Genomic DNA, 13,584 nt, shown 5'->3' with positions numbered 1-13,584 from the left:
ACATACGTGCGATGATTTAATAGCGTTTTTACGAGATGGAAAAAAATATTGTAATTCGGACCATACAGCTTTAAAATGTCTCTCATAAATTCTTTATAGAGATTCATAACCATTAGTATCACCTTAATTTTCTGCTTCCTACTGCTGACCGACATCTGTTTAACAATCCTTTAAGGAGATAATATTCAACTTACAGAAATATTACAGACATTCTTAAAACCTCTATAGGCACTTTAATCCTAAAACACAGATATATTACACAGTACTCATTTAACACATATAGAAATCTGAAACTCTGATCATAAAACACTTACAGAAATATCATAGACAATTTAGTCATAGAACACTTACAAAAATGTAACATCTTAATCCTAAAACACTTACAAATACATAACATTTTAATCCTAAAACACTTACAGAAATTTAACATTTTAATTATAAAAGACTTTATCACAGACAATCCAATCATAAAACTCATCATAAACATTCTAATCAAAAGACACTTGCCAAACAGACTGAGTCCCTCTTTCGTGCCACTTTGACCAATTTTGTAAACTGATGGATGTGCTTCCTTTTGAAAAATCTGCAGAGCACTACATTAAAAAGAAAGACAACTTCATAACCTTTTGTTTCAAATCGAAATATGTACAATGACAGTTATCTCCCTTTGTATAGCTTGATTTCATGATGAACTACCTGAAAGCAGTATCATCCACAGCAACTTGATCATCTCTACAAGAAAAAGAAAAATATATCAAGAATAAAGCATCTTTATGATTTATAATAGTTATTTTCTTTCAAGTCAAATTGAATTTGCTTTACTAGCAACTGTTGAATTGAGGAAATAAGAATTTTATGAAATAAACAAGTAAAATATATGTATGAACAAACAGTCATTATTAACTGTACAATCATTCCACAAACTGACATCAATGTGAAAAATAATGAGTGACAGAAAATGGAAAGAAAAACATAGGAGAGTTTTTGTTTTTGTAGAAATCAATTTTACTGCAGTGATCATTTCTGTACAGTCAAGACAATAACAGAGCAACGACCTGATAATTTGAAAGATAAACACGGTACATTGAACTGACACAAATGTAAATCACTGTGTAAGACATTTTGATAAATTAGGGATGATGATATTGTTACCACAGAAACCAACATGATTAATCACAGTAGTTATAGTTATCAAATCGTTCAGCGTAGATTCTTTTCATAATTCATATTTTCTGATGCAAAATCATAAATTGTACATGTACTCTCTGTGAAACTTGTCATTCTGTACATAATAAGATTGTGGAACATTAAAGGGACTGATTCACGATTTTCTCTAAAATTAAATTTTCTTTTTCACTTTTAGTGATCAAAATCTACTGTCTAATGTGTTTAAAAAGAGTTCACATGAATTTAAGGTTATACATCATCACAGAAGCTCATTTTAGAGTTTATTTGTTTTGTAAACAAAGATTGCGGTATGTTACTGTTTACAAAATTTTCAAAAGAAATGGATATCGATCTAAGTTTATTATATCTTTCACATTTCAAGCAGTTTTGGGGTAAAATGTGTCATCTAAAAGTTAAAATTTGTCACTATGCAAAATTAAGACGCTTTATATTACAAAATCAATATTCACTTGTTTGTTAGTATACATAGAAAGACTCAAGTCTTTGTTTACATAACACAGATTTAGGCTAAAATATTTCTTTTATTCATGCATTCAGAAGGTCAAAATTTTGACTGTCAACATTAAATGAGTATATTTTAAATGTTTACCATCAAAAATGAAAAATATTTTTATCAAAAATCCTGAACTAGTTCCTTTAAAAAAACCTGGTTAATTGTACATGTGCAAACTTGCTCGCATAATCTAATTACATCCTTGAATACTAACAACATGTGCCAAACTTGTGTCCCGATTTCTTGCATATTTTGCTGTGTTTGTATTTTAGTTTGAAGTGATATGCTACGATTATATCAGCACAATGACTTTTCCATAACCTCTGTAGGCACTCAAAATTAAAAAAGAGAGGGATTTTCAAGTACAACATCCCTTATTATATTGTTGGAAGCAGAAAGAATATTGAAAGAATGGCTGAATATTGAAGGAACTTTTAGATATTAAAGACTGTTTAATATCACATCAATTTAAAATGAAAGATGCACTCAAGAGGATGGCACGAAGTAGAATCTCAAAACATGGAAAATAGTTAAGTACAATATCAAGCACCCTTGAGAAAATTTCACTTCAAACTTTTAAGTATCTTTCACAGGTCTCTAGTTGTTTATGATCGCAGATGCAATTTTTGTCTCCGGGATCCTTATGGGTGAAATCACTTGACGAAACATAATTTTTAAGTAAGACAAAAACCTGTCGCTACGAGATGCCCTTTAATCATAGAGCCAATGCATTTAATGAAACAAAAGCCATACTATAAAAAATTTCTTTCTGTTCATTATGTACTGACCAATTAAAAAAAGTTTTGATATGTTGATGAATTGCAACATTAGCACATTTTGTGCAATACTGACTGAAGATCAAGACACAAATAGCTGATGGAATCTATCTTTGTCACTTTAATGAGATCAATCTCGTCACATTAAAAGCACGACTCTTTCATTTCCCCTCCACAAATTAATGCTTCCTCCTGACACTATTTGTCCATTAATAAGGACATGATGGTGGTATACCATCATGTCCTTATTACAATACTTAATTATCGTATGATTTATCATATGATCAATGTAAATCATATCCTTCTCCCTCATCACCATTTTCTGATACACAATAGAAAAACAAGTCCTGTGTTTGATTTCTATAAATAATAAAATGTTCTGTTACAGATATAGTAACATATGTAATTTCTTTATCTTTCTGCTTTGTTATTGTTGTGCAAGGATAAATTTTCTGTTTCACATATCAGCTATTCATCATGCACAAAGAAGCCTAAGTCTACAAGGACTAAATCTTCTGATACATGAATATTATTATATAATAATGTTTTGTTAATGATAAATCGACGCTGTTTCAATAATTTCATTTCTTAAGAAAATAATTAATTTTCAATTTGAAATAAAAACCCATATATCTAAAATCAATGCATTTCACTTCTTAAGAAAAATAATTTTCAATTTGACATTAAAAACCTATATATTCTTATAAATAAAAAAAAAAAAATGGAACAAGTTGGGCTAAAAAAGTATTCTACTTTGTTATCAAAAGGGATATAAGAATATTTTCTGTGTAACTTGACTTTTACAAATTACCCCAAACTTTCATCATTTTTAAAATGTCCGAATACAAACTCAATATTTATTCCTTTCAAAATAGTGACATCTGTCATTACTTTTTTATTGTCTCTTCACAACAGTTGTGGAGATCTAGTGCCATGATGGTGTGCATGCGAATGTATGTATTGCTAATATAAAATGAATTAGGTTGGATATGCTCATAAAATGTCCGGCTGCGAGGGCATTCTCAGCTTTGCTGTGCTCTGGTTTGATAGTTTCATCAAGACCACATCCACAACTATCTATACAAGTTGGCTTTATTACAATTTACTAGAATAAAGAAAACAGTATACATAAAGAGACAGTAAATAGAACAAACAAGTTGAATGCATGTTCTATAAAATGCCCACGCTCCCATAATGACGAGTTTCCGCATTTTTCATATTTTATTCAAAATCGACATCTTGATTTCGTTTTAAAAATTGTATCTTATCGTATTTATCTTTATCCAGAAATTCTGCATTTTCCCCAAGCTTTTCAAAATACATTGTATTCATTTCTACTGTTTTAATCGACAAGTTTAATGAAGTTCAATCTCAAAAATAAAACAAAACAAAACAGAATTACAATGTATGTACTGACAGAAGTTTTAGTTAGATTAAAACAGAGCTGCTTTTTAATTATTGTTGTTTTGTTTTGTTTACGTATATTTACAGGTAATTTCTTTGTTCTGAGGTTTCGGGACAGGTTGTCCTGAAAAATTTGACAATGTTCATTGTTCAAGTCGTTGGGTATTATAGTGCTATATACACTAATTTATGTATAGATAAATCCACTTATCACTTTAAATTCCACAACCTGTATCCATCTCTATGAAAACAGTACATACATAGTGATGACTTTAAGATACACCTCTAAGAAAGCAGTACATACAGAGTAATAACTTTGAGATCCACCTCTAAGAAAGCAGTACATGCAGAGTAATAACTTTGAGATCCACCTCTAAGAAAGCAGTACCTACAGAGTAATAACTTTGAGATCCATCACTGGCACTTTTACAGAGGCATCCTCCAGTTCAATCCCGATCCTCCTTTTCTCCAGAAACTTCAACAACCCACCTGTTGCTCTTATCTGAAAACAAGATGTACTGTGAGCAATGCTCACTAAGAATACCCCCCGCTTACCCCAATCTCCCAAAGGGTGTTGTTAATAGGTATAAATTACCTCTTTCCTGAGTGTAAAAATATGGTATGCATTTGTAGAAGAAAATGGAAGATATAGTCCAAACACAAATACATGACATAAACCTATAATTTTGACCTTGAGATCAAAGGTCAAGGTCATAAAGAGGTCATGAATGTACATGACACATAGTCTCATGGTGATACACCCATGTCTTATGGTATGACTATGTCAAAACCCTATAATCAATTTTGACCTTGAGGTCAAACTTCAAGGTCATATACAGGTCATGAAGGTACTCGACACATCGTCTCATGGTGATACACTCATGTGTCAAATATGATATGCCTATGTCAAAGAACAAAGAAGTCATGGCCCATACATGAATCCATTGTAAAAACCTTTAATTTTGACCTTGAGGTCAAGGTCATATCGAGGTCATGAAGGTACATGACATATCGTCTCCTGGTGATACACTCATGTGTCAAATATGGTATGCCTATGTCAAAGAACAAAGAAGTTAAGGCCCGGACACGAATCCATTGTAAAAAACCTTTAATTTTGACCTTGAGGTCAAGGGTCAAGGTCATATGGAGGTCATGAAGGTACATGACACATCGTCTCATGGTGATACACTCATGTGTCAAATATGGTATGCCTATGTCAAAGAACAAAGAAGTTATGGCCCGGACACGAATCCATTGTAAAAAAACCTTTAATTTTGACCTTGAGGTCAAGGTCATATAGAGGTCATGAAGGTACTTGACACATCGTCCCATGGTGATCTACCTGTGTGCCAAATATGGTATGCCTAAGTCAAAGAACAAAGAAGTTATGGCCCGGACACGAATCTGCACAGACAGACAGACGGACGGACGGACGGACAGACGGACAGAGTCATTCCTATATACCCCCCAGAACTTCGTTCGGGGGGGTATAATAACAACTGTATGGTAAGATGACCAACTTCTAATCATCAATATCAGGCATTCATAAATCAGTTACAAGTATGAAGAACTTTCATATCATGACAATTGATGACTACTTCATTTCAACCCAATATATATATATATATATATATATATATAGAGAGAGAGAGAGAGAGGGAGAGAGAGAGAGAGAGAGAGAGAGAGAGATATCCAAAATTGCTAAAATAAATAGAAATATAAATAAAATAGCTAAAGTTTTACGGAGGATTTCTGTGTTTTCTTTTCATGTTTTTTAAATATATATATATATATAAGATCTTATCTATATATATATATATATATATATATATGTATAAACTATATATAACATTTATTTAATTTTCAGCATTGAAATATCATGGTATGTATGAATTGAATAAAAGTGATAATCACTGGGATTTTTCACAGTGAGAAATTTAAACAAGTGTAATTTTCACAAAAATGGATTTCTTTCCCTGTACCCTCAGTAAATATAGCTAGTGATATGGCAGGTGCTTGTTTAAATGCAAGGAATTATAAATTCTAAGACAAATTTATTTTGGATAAATTGTTCTGTAAAGCATTTTCTTTTTCAAATTAAGAGTAGCATTCCTTCATTCATGATGCAATCAATTCTAAACAATTGTGGCAAAATACAAGTCAGAGTAAGTTTTTATTATAACATTTTTTTTTACATACTGCGAAATAATAACTGTTGGTGACAAGGTCTTCCACAAAGTACAGACAGTTATTTTGTTGAGTACAGACCATCTTCAGAAATATATATAAACTTTTATTATTTTCATTTGGTTGACCACAAACAATAAAGCTATTAGCCTGATAAAATACCTAATATTGATACTGTGGAAATTTCAGGAGGCTACACACTAAAATAAGTTGATTTTAACAAATAGTGTATAATGATACACAGCTTAGTGTGTATAATTCCTAATTACTCTTTATTGTAGTTAAAAAGATGACAGCATTGACTTTTAAAACATGTGCACATAGAATTCCTCAATCCTGTATATAAGGAGAGCATTTTATAAATACCGTGGCGACGTTGTCAAATGAGATAAGAGATGATAAATACAGGGTCTTTTCTGTGTCGGTGTAATGCGTTGGTATCCCTGGGAGATCTAAATTCAGGATTCTTCTCTTACAAATGTCAGGACCTGTGGAGGATATTAAAAAAATTGCAAACTTGTCCATCTCATAATATAAATTAGGAGCTTATCAATACGTGTATGGTGTACATGTTTAGTATTTATCACTGACTTTTGAATTCATTGACAAAAAAAAAAGGTTAAATTAATTCTTTTCTTCAAATTTACAAATACTGTTAATGATGAAGAAGAAAAAATCACTCAAAATTTAAAAGGGTGCCCCCCCCCCCCCCCCTCCTTCACAAACATTTACAAAATAATGTAAAACTCCAAATTTGCCAACCCAAAATGGTTGAGTATTTCAAATAATACTTGACTTTCACGTGACCCCCACCCCCCTCTTTTTGGAAATTCTGGATCTGCCACTGAGATACATATAATTAGATACTAGAAAGTACACATCAACAGAATAAAACAATGTACAGTGAAGATGAAAGTATAAATTCTGACACTGTCCCCATATATTTACTTTTAAACAGGTGTACTGTACGAACACAGTGCGCGTACGTGCATAGATTGCAATAGATTGTTCTGGACCATGTTGCAAGCTCTAAAGCACCTTTTGGTAAGTACCGGTAACATCAACCTTACTGAAATCTATGCTTGGGAGAAATTGGAGAATATCTGAATCTTCATCAGAAAAAGATGCACTGATTTCATCTGTTGCCATGGAAGCTGTTGTATCACTCCTGGTTGAAACTGTTGACAAAAAAATAGACAAACATGAAATACCATTATATATGTCATTATTATGTTACTTTAAAAAAGCAAATTTGACTTTAAAGTAATATTACCTAGCTCTAAATCCCAAAAATTTAATTTGTTGTAAAAATGTACTATTATGATAGTTTTGTATGTAACTTTAACCATAGTAATTAATAAAATTAAAACTAAGTTTTAATCAAAATAAAGATTTTGGTTCTTTTGAATATATAGCATTAAATAGAAGAAAAAAATTTGTACATAAAGACAATAATGTAATTTTGCTTCATTCGGAGCCTCTGGATAGGTTTTCTAACACAAATATTTAAAATAACAAGTCTATAAACCTTATTTTTTTTCTGACATTGAAATAGTATATCATAATTTTGCAACAAAAATTTTCGACACCAAAATGACATCTTGTATTGCTAAAATGATTTTTTTTTACCTTTAAAAAGTCATGTTATTAGCTTTGATTTCGTGGACAAGGATAAAGACAAAAAACAATATGCTCCCAATCTTTGATCTTGGGGGCATTTAATGAAAGTATTCTTTAAAATTTTCTCTTTGGTACCTAAATTTCTCAGTGTTTGAACAAGCCTGTCATCCTGTTTGGAACTCAGCACCACACAACTAGGGTGATACTGTTGCAAAACTACAAAAAACATTTATCAAAATCTAATTATATATCTTCAGTCCACGGACACAGATGGTATTGACATATTGAAACCTGAATTAATATTTTACATTTACACATTAATCATTACCTCGCTTCAGGAACAGAAATTCATCTGATTCTACGATGTCTAGCAACATAAAAATCTGTGTCATTTCCAGGTCATAATACGCCATTCCAAGTCTTCCTCCATGCCAAAGAACGGACATGTATATCTAAAAGAACAGAAAAGTACTCAGGAAAAGGTCCTCATCTGATTAAATCTGATTGCAATTTCATATCTGGTGACATTTTACACCATTATTCCTACAGTTACAAAATTTCTTTATCAGCCTCATTAATCTTCTAAATTAAGCTTTTCTTTTGTTTTAGGACAAAGATAAATAGCAAGAATAATCATTTTAAATACTGATAATTTGCATATAATTCCTCAATTCTTACATAATTACCAGTAATTGTACTCTAAAACTGTAATTGTCATGTATTTTCTGTACTGATTTAGTAAAACGGACATTCACCATAAACAAATGCAGGCGATGCGCAAAATCACATTCACAATTGATTTATTGTAAATGATAATTGTTTCAATACACCCTGATACGAATGTCACTTGGTGAGCATAAACATTATGAATAACATATCATTTAAGTAGCAGTTATGATAGAAGAATGTGTCTCAGCATGCATATGCCCCACACAACATTGAATTCCTACATCTACATTTCCAAACACATTTTGTTTAGTACGTGTGATACAGTGTATTAATTTTTAAAGTAACTTTACACTCATCAGCTGGTTAATTCCTGGCACTGTGATGAGTGACATTCAGTAATTTAGGATTCCATCTTCATTTTTTGTTTTTTTGTGAAGCAAATCCTGATGGTATTTAAATCCATAAATATACTTTTGGAACTCATAAAAAAATCTCTTTTATAATCATTCTTTATTTCAAATAAAAAGTGTGTGAAAAAACATTGAACTCTGCTTTGGTGTATTTTGAAACTGAGAGGAATGCAATAATATAATATTATACTTATGTGAATATATCATTTGAATTTTCATTTCAGAATGTTAAAGTTTTGATTTAATGAGTTATGTAGTGAAAACTGTATAATCAGAAAGTGTCATGAGGAATTATATGACAACTGTGATAGAATGATTGAATATTGTTTAACATCCCACTTGAGAATTTTTCACTCATATGGAGACGTCACCATGCCGGTGAAGGACTGCAAAATTTAGGTCTATAAACCACACATAGTAAAAATTGGGCCTTTAGTATTAACGAAAAATTGTATGTTAACAATGACAGTGCTAATTGTAAAAAAAAAATTTCAAACCATAAACAAGAGGCCCATGGGCCACATCGCTCACCTGAGTCACCTTGGCCCATATCTGAAGACTTTCCATATATATTTGCATGTAAAACCTTAGTCCCTATTATGGCCCAAACTACCCTTTGCAAACTTGAATCTACACTATGTCAGAAAGCTTTCATGTAAATGTCAACTTCTTTGGCCCAATGGTTCTTGAGAAGATTTTTAAAGCTTTTTCCTATATTTGTATGTATAACTTTGACCCCCCCCCCCACTTGTGGCCCCATCCTATCCCCCGGGGGCCATGATTTGAACAAACTTGAATCTGCATTATGTCAGAAAGTTTTCTTGTAAATATCAGCTTTTCTGGCTCAATGGTTCTTGAGAAGATTTTTCCTATATATTTGTATGTAAAACTTTGATCCCCTATTGTGGCCCCATCCAACCCCTGGGGCCCATGATTTGAACAAACTTGAATCTGTATTATGTCAGGAAGCTTTCATGTAAATCTCAGCTTTTCTGGCTTAGTGGTTCTTGAGAAGATTTTTAAAGTTTTCCCCTATATATTTGTATGCAAAACTTTGATCCCCCCTTGTGGCCCCATCCTACCACCGGGGGCCATGATTTGAACAAACTTGAATCTGCAATATGTCAGGAAGCTTTCAGGTAAATTTCAGCTCTTCTGGCCCAGTGGTTCTTGAGAAGAAGATTTTTAAATGACCCCACCCTATTTTTGCATTTTTGTGATTATCTCCCCTTTGAAAGGGACATGGCCCTTCATTTGAACAAACTTGAAAGCCCTTCACCCAAGGATGCTTTTGGCCATGTTTGGTTGAAAATGGCCCAGTGGTTCTGGAGAAGAAGTCGAAAATGTGAAAAGTTTAACAGACAGACGGCAGACAGACAGACAGACGACGGACAAAAAGCGATCAGAAAAGCTCACTTGAGCTTTCAGCTCAGGTGAGCTAAAAAGAGATTGACCAACAGGTTTGTTTCACTGGCACTTGAAGTAATGGACACGACTACCCCCTCCTTCTGAATTTTTTCTCTCTCCAAAATGTGTTGATTCCCAGTTTATCCCAAATTTGATTTATGTAATTATCCACACATTCCAGAGAAATTATCATTGCAAAAAAAAAAAAATTCAGAGGGATAAGGGGGTATTAGTGTGCATACTTCAGGTGCCTGTGGTTTGTTCAAAGTTTAATTGAAACAATCCATTTGTTCATCAAAAATGCATTGGGATCCCGGTTAGAATAGGTCCTCAGTACCCTTGCTTGTTGTGCTTGTTGTAAGAGGCGACTAAATGGGGCAAGAGTTGCACGATAAAGATCCCCCTACTCAAAGGCCGTAAGCGCAGAGCATATCATACATGTCCAAGACCGAGTGTAATGTCGATATCGACGACATCGACAATGTCGTGTCGATATCGTTTTGATATCAACAAAACTGTTCCGATATTGTATCGATATCGATCGTATTTCGTGAATTTTAAGGGTAAAAATATATGTGCACCATTGTTGAATTAAAAGTTGACATAAATATGTTGATGCATTTGTGAATGTAGCATCATGGCAAAATGTAACCAATGTTATATAAGGAGAAAATAATTATCATATGTTGTTAATTTACCAAACCTTGATTCAAAACTTCAAGCGATCGTAATTTAGTATCGATGTCTGCTTCCTTACAAAGTTACTTATATGAAAATATTTCAGAATGTTCACAATAACTATGGTATCAAGTACAAAAAGGACTTTTCAAATGATAAGAGTTCGATATCGATACGATATCGACGATATCAACAATAAGGAAAACTTGGGCAATGCGATATTTCTAATCATAAGCACAAGTTTAGAGAAGGATAGTAGCAAAAAACTTCACAACAAACTGCTTACCAATCCTGATTCGATATCGACATGATATCGTCGATATCGACAGCAAGGGATACTTTGTTAATGCAAATTACCTGAACATCTGCACAATTATCAGAATGATGCAGGCAAGGACATGCACAACCATTTGTTTTACAATCATGATTCGATATCGACACGATATCGTCGATATAGACAACAAGGGAATCTCAGTCAGTGTTAAATTTATAAACAGACAAACAACAATGAAGAAATATAATTGGTAGAATGTCACAACAAAATCTTGAAATGGTAACGATTTGATATCGATACGATATCGACAACAAGGGGAACTCATTTAGTGCAACATAGCGAAATTTATACATAAGTGTAAAGAAATATAGTAGCTAAGACAGTCATAACGAATTGTTTAACAATACTGATTCGATATCGACACGATATCGTCAGTAAAGGTATGTGATTATTAGAGTGGTACATATCGATATCGGTACAATGTCATGTTTGGTTTGTCGATATCGTATCTACATCGTGTCTTGGACATAACTCGAGCATATAGGCTTAAATTTTGCAGCCCTTCATCAGGAATGGTGACATCTCCATATGAATTCTTGAGAGGGACATTAAACAATATATAATCAATCAATCAATATGCATTATATACAGGCATATCAGAAACCACTTTTCTTCACAATATTACCTTTGTAAGCTTAGAAGCATTATAAACAAATAGCTAATCACCTTGAAATTGAAAAACAGAACATAATACCAGTAATATTCTTAAAGAAAATAGAATATGTCAATATGACTTACAGGACAAATACCATTTTCTTTTAATTTTCCCTAATTATGAAGAACTTCATAAAAATATATTGAAATTTATACATGTGTATTACCATCTCTTTTCAAATTTATACAAGAATTAAATGTTCACAATATCCATAAACTTTTTAATTTAAAGAAGTATATGTATTTATGTCTTGCATTTACGTAGATTTATTAGTTTCTATACATGTACAAGACTGAGTAATAAAAAAATTAATTCAATTTTACCCCCCCCCCCCCCCCCCCCCCCCCAAGCATGAATTGGATTAATACGTACTGAGTGTCAATCAATTACAGGTGTATACACAGCACAGACCTATAGTATTTTGAAGACGTTTCATAAATTTGATGTTTGATATCAAAATGCCCACTTATAGAGACCTAGAAACTATTACACAATGAGTACGTATTGAATAAAGTGGGCCATCATTTCTTATATAACTAATGATGTATTACAGTGGTGGATAAAGAGCTTTATGAGTAATTATTCAACTACTGTGTAATATAGAAATTCATAAACCACTAGCTATGTCAGTGTGTGCGTAACTAATGTACAACCACACTTCAGGGGATGCAGTCCATTCATGTTCAAAAGATTTTATAAGTGTAAGCAATGCATTCAACCATAATCTGTTTGACAATACATGTTACAGGAAAACCTCATTTAGTACGAACAAAAATTTAATGAAATCATGGATATACCAAAGGTTTTTTTTCCCCCGAGTCTCTGGCCATTTTATTAGCACTTCTTGGTAAAATTTTATGATTATAACAAATTCAGATGCAGTGAGTACTTTACAGATATAACGAATCAATTTTGTGTCCCCTGCAGGCAAATAAATAATGAAGTCTACTACTTTTATAGTAAATTATTTTTTTGGAACCATGTTAATTTAATTGACATATAAATTTCTGCAAGTTTTCATTTTTTAATTAAACACATATATGTTTATATTTTATGATATTTCTCTGCTTATACTTTGACAGCTTAATCTTATGATTTCTACATTAAATTCAGTTACTACTGGGGTAGTTTTTTTAATTGTGATTATAGAATAGCCAAGTTTCTCTTTACATGTCAAGTCTATCGGATATTGCAATCACTGAGTATTCCCTAGTTGTCAGTCATGGTGTGTACAATGGCATCACTGACATATGCCATTCAAAATACTAAAATGTGCAGAAGATTTAGGTACCATCCTCCAATAAAGTTATTGCTGCAAAGTTTAGGATTCTTCCCAATACACTGAATACGATATCAGAGAAGGACGCCTTCCCAATACACTTAATAGTACGATATCAGAGATGGACGCCTTCCCAATACACTTAATAGTACGATATCAGAGATGGACGCCTTCCCAATACACTTAATAGTATGATATCAGAGATGGACGCCTTCCCAATACACTTAGTACGATATCAGAGAAGGACGCCTTCCCAATACACTTAGTACGATATCAGAGATGGACGCCTTCCCAATACACTTAATAGTATGATATCAGAGATGGACGCCTTCCCAATACACTTAGTACGATATCAGAGAAGGACGCCTTCCCAATACACTTAGTACGATATCAGAGATGGACGCCTTCCCAATACACTTAATAGTACGATATCAGAGAAGGACGCCTTCCCAATACACTTAGTACGATATCAGAGAAGGACGCC

The 13,584-nt window shown here is 32.7% G+C and overlaps 1 protein-coding gene across 1 annotated transcript in view; it reads right to left on the bottom strand.

Moving 5' to 3' along the window:
• LOC125671489 (mutS protein homolog 5-like) overlaps positions 1-13,584 on the bottom strand; it is a 55,284-nt gene that overhangs the window by 20,332 nt on the left and 21,368 nt on the right. Inside the window, exons 3-10 of the mRNA XM_048907252.2 lie at positions 7,997-8,120; positions 7,804-7,884; positions 7,119-7,226; positions 6,415-6,536; positions 4,254-4,363; positions 697-732; positions 508-593; positions 123-168 (exon numbers count right to left, since the gene is read on the bottom strand). Coding sequence (XP_048763209.2) covers positions 123-168; positions 508-593; positions 697-732; positions 4,254-4,363; positions 6,415-6,536; positions 7,119-7,226; positions 7,804-7,884; positions 7,997-8,120 — 713 coding nt within the window. The remainder of the gene's footprint in view (positions 1-122; positions 169-507; positions 594-696; positions 733-4,253; positions 4,364-6,414; positions 6,537-7,118; positions 7,227-7,803; positions 7,885-7,996; positions 8,121-13,584) is intronic.

This window comes from Ostrea edulis, chromosome 4 (genome assembly GCF_947568905.1).
Source record: "Ostrea edulis chromosome 4, xbOstEdul1.1, whole genome shotgun sequence".
Taxonomy (NCBI): Eukaryota; Metazoa; Mollusca; class Bivalvia; order Ostreida; family Ostreidae; genus Ostrea; species Ostrea edulis.
Note: the sequence above shows the minus strand (reverse complement) of the source record. Positions and strands in the feature narration are given on the sequence as shown.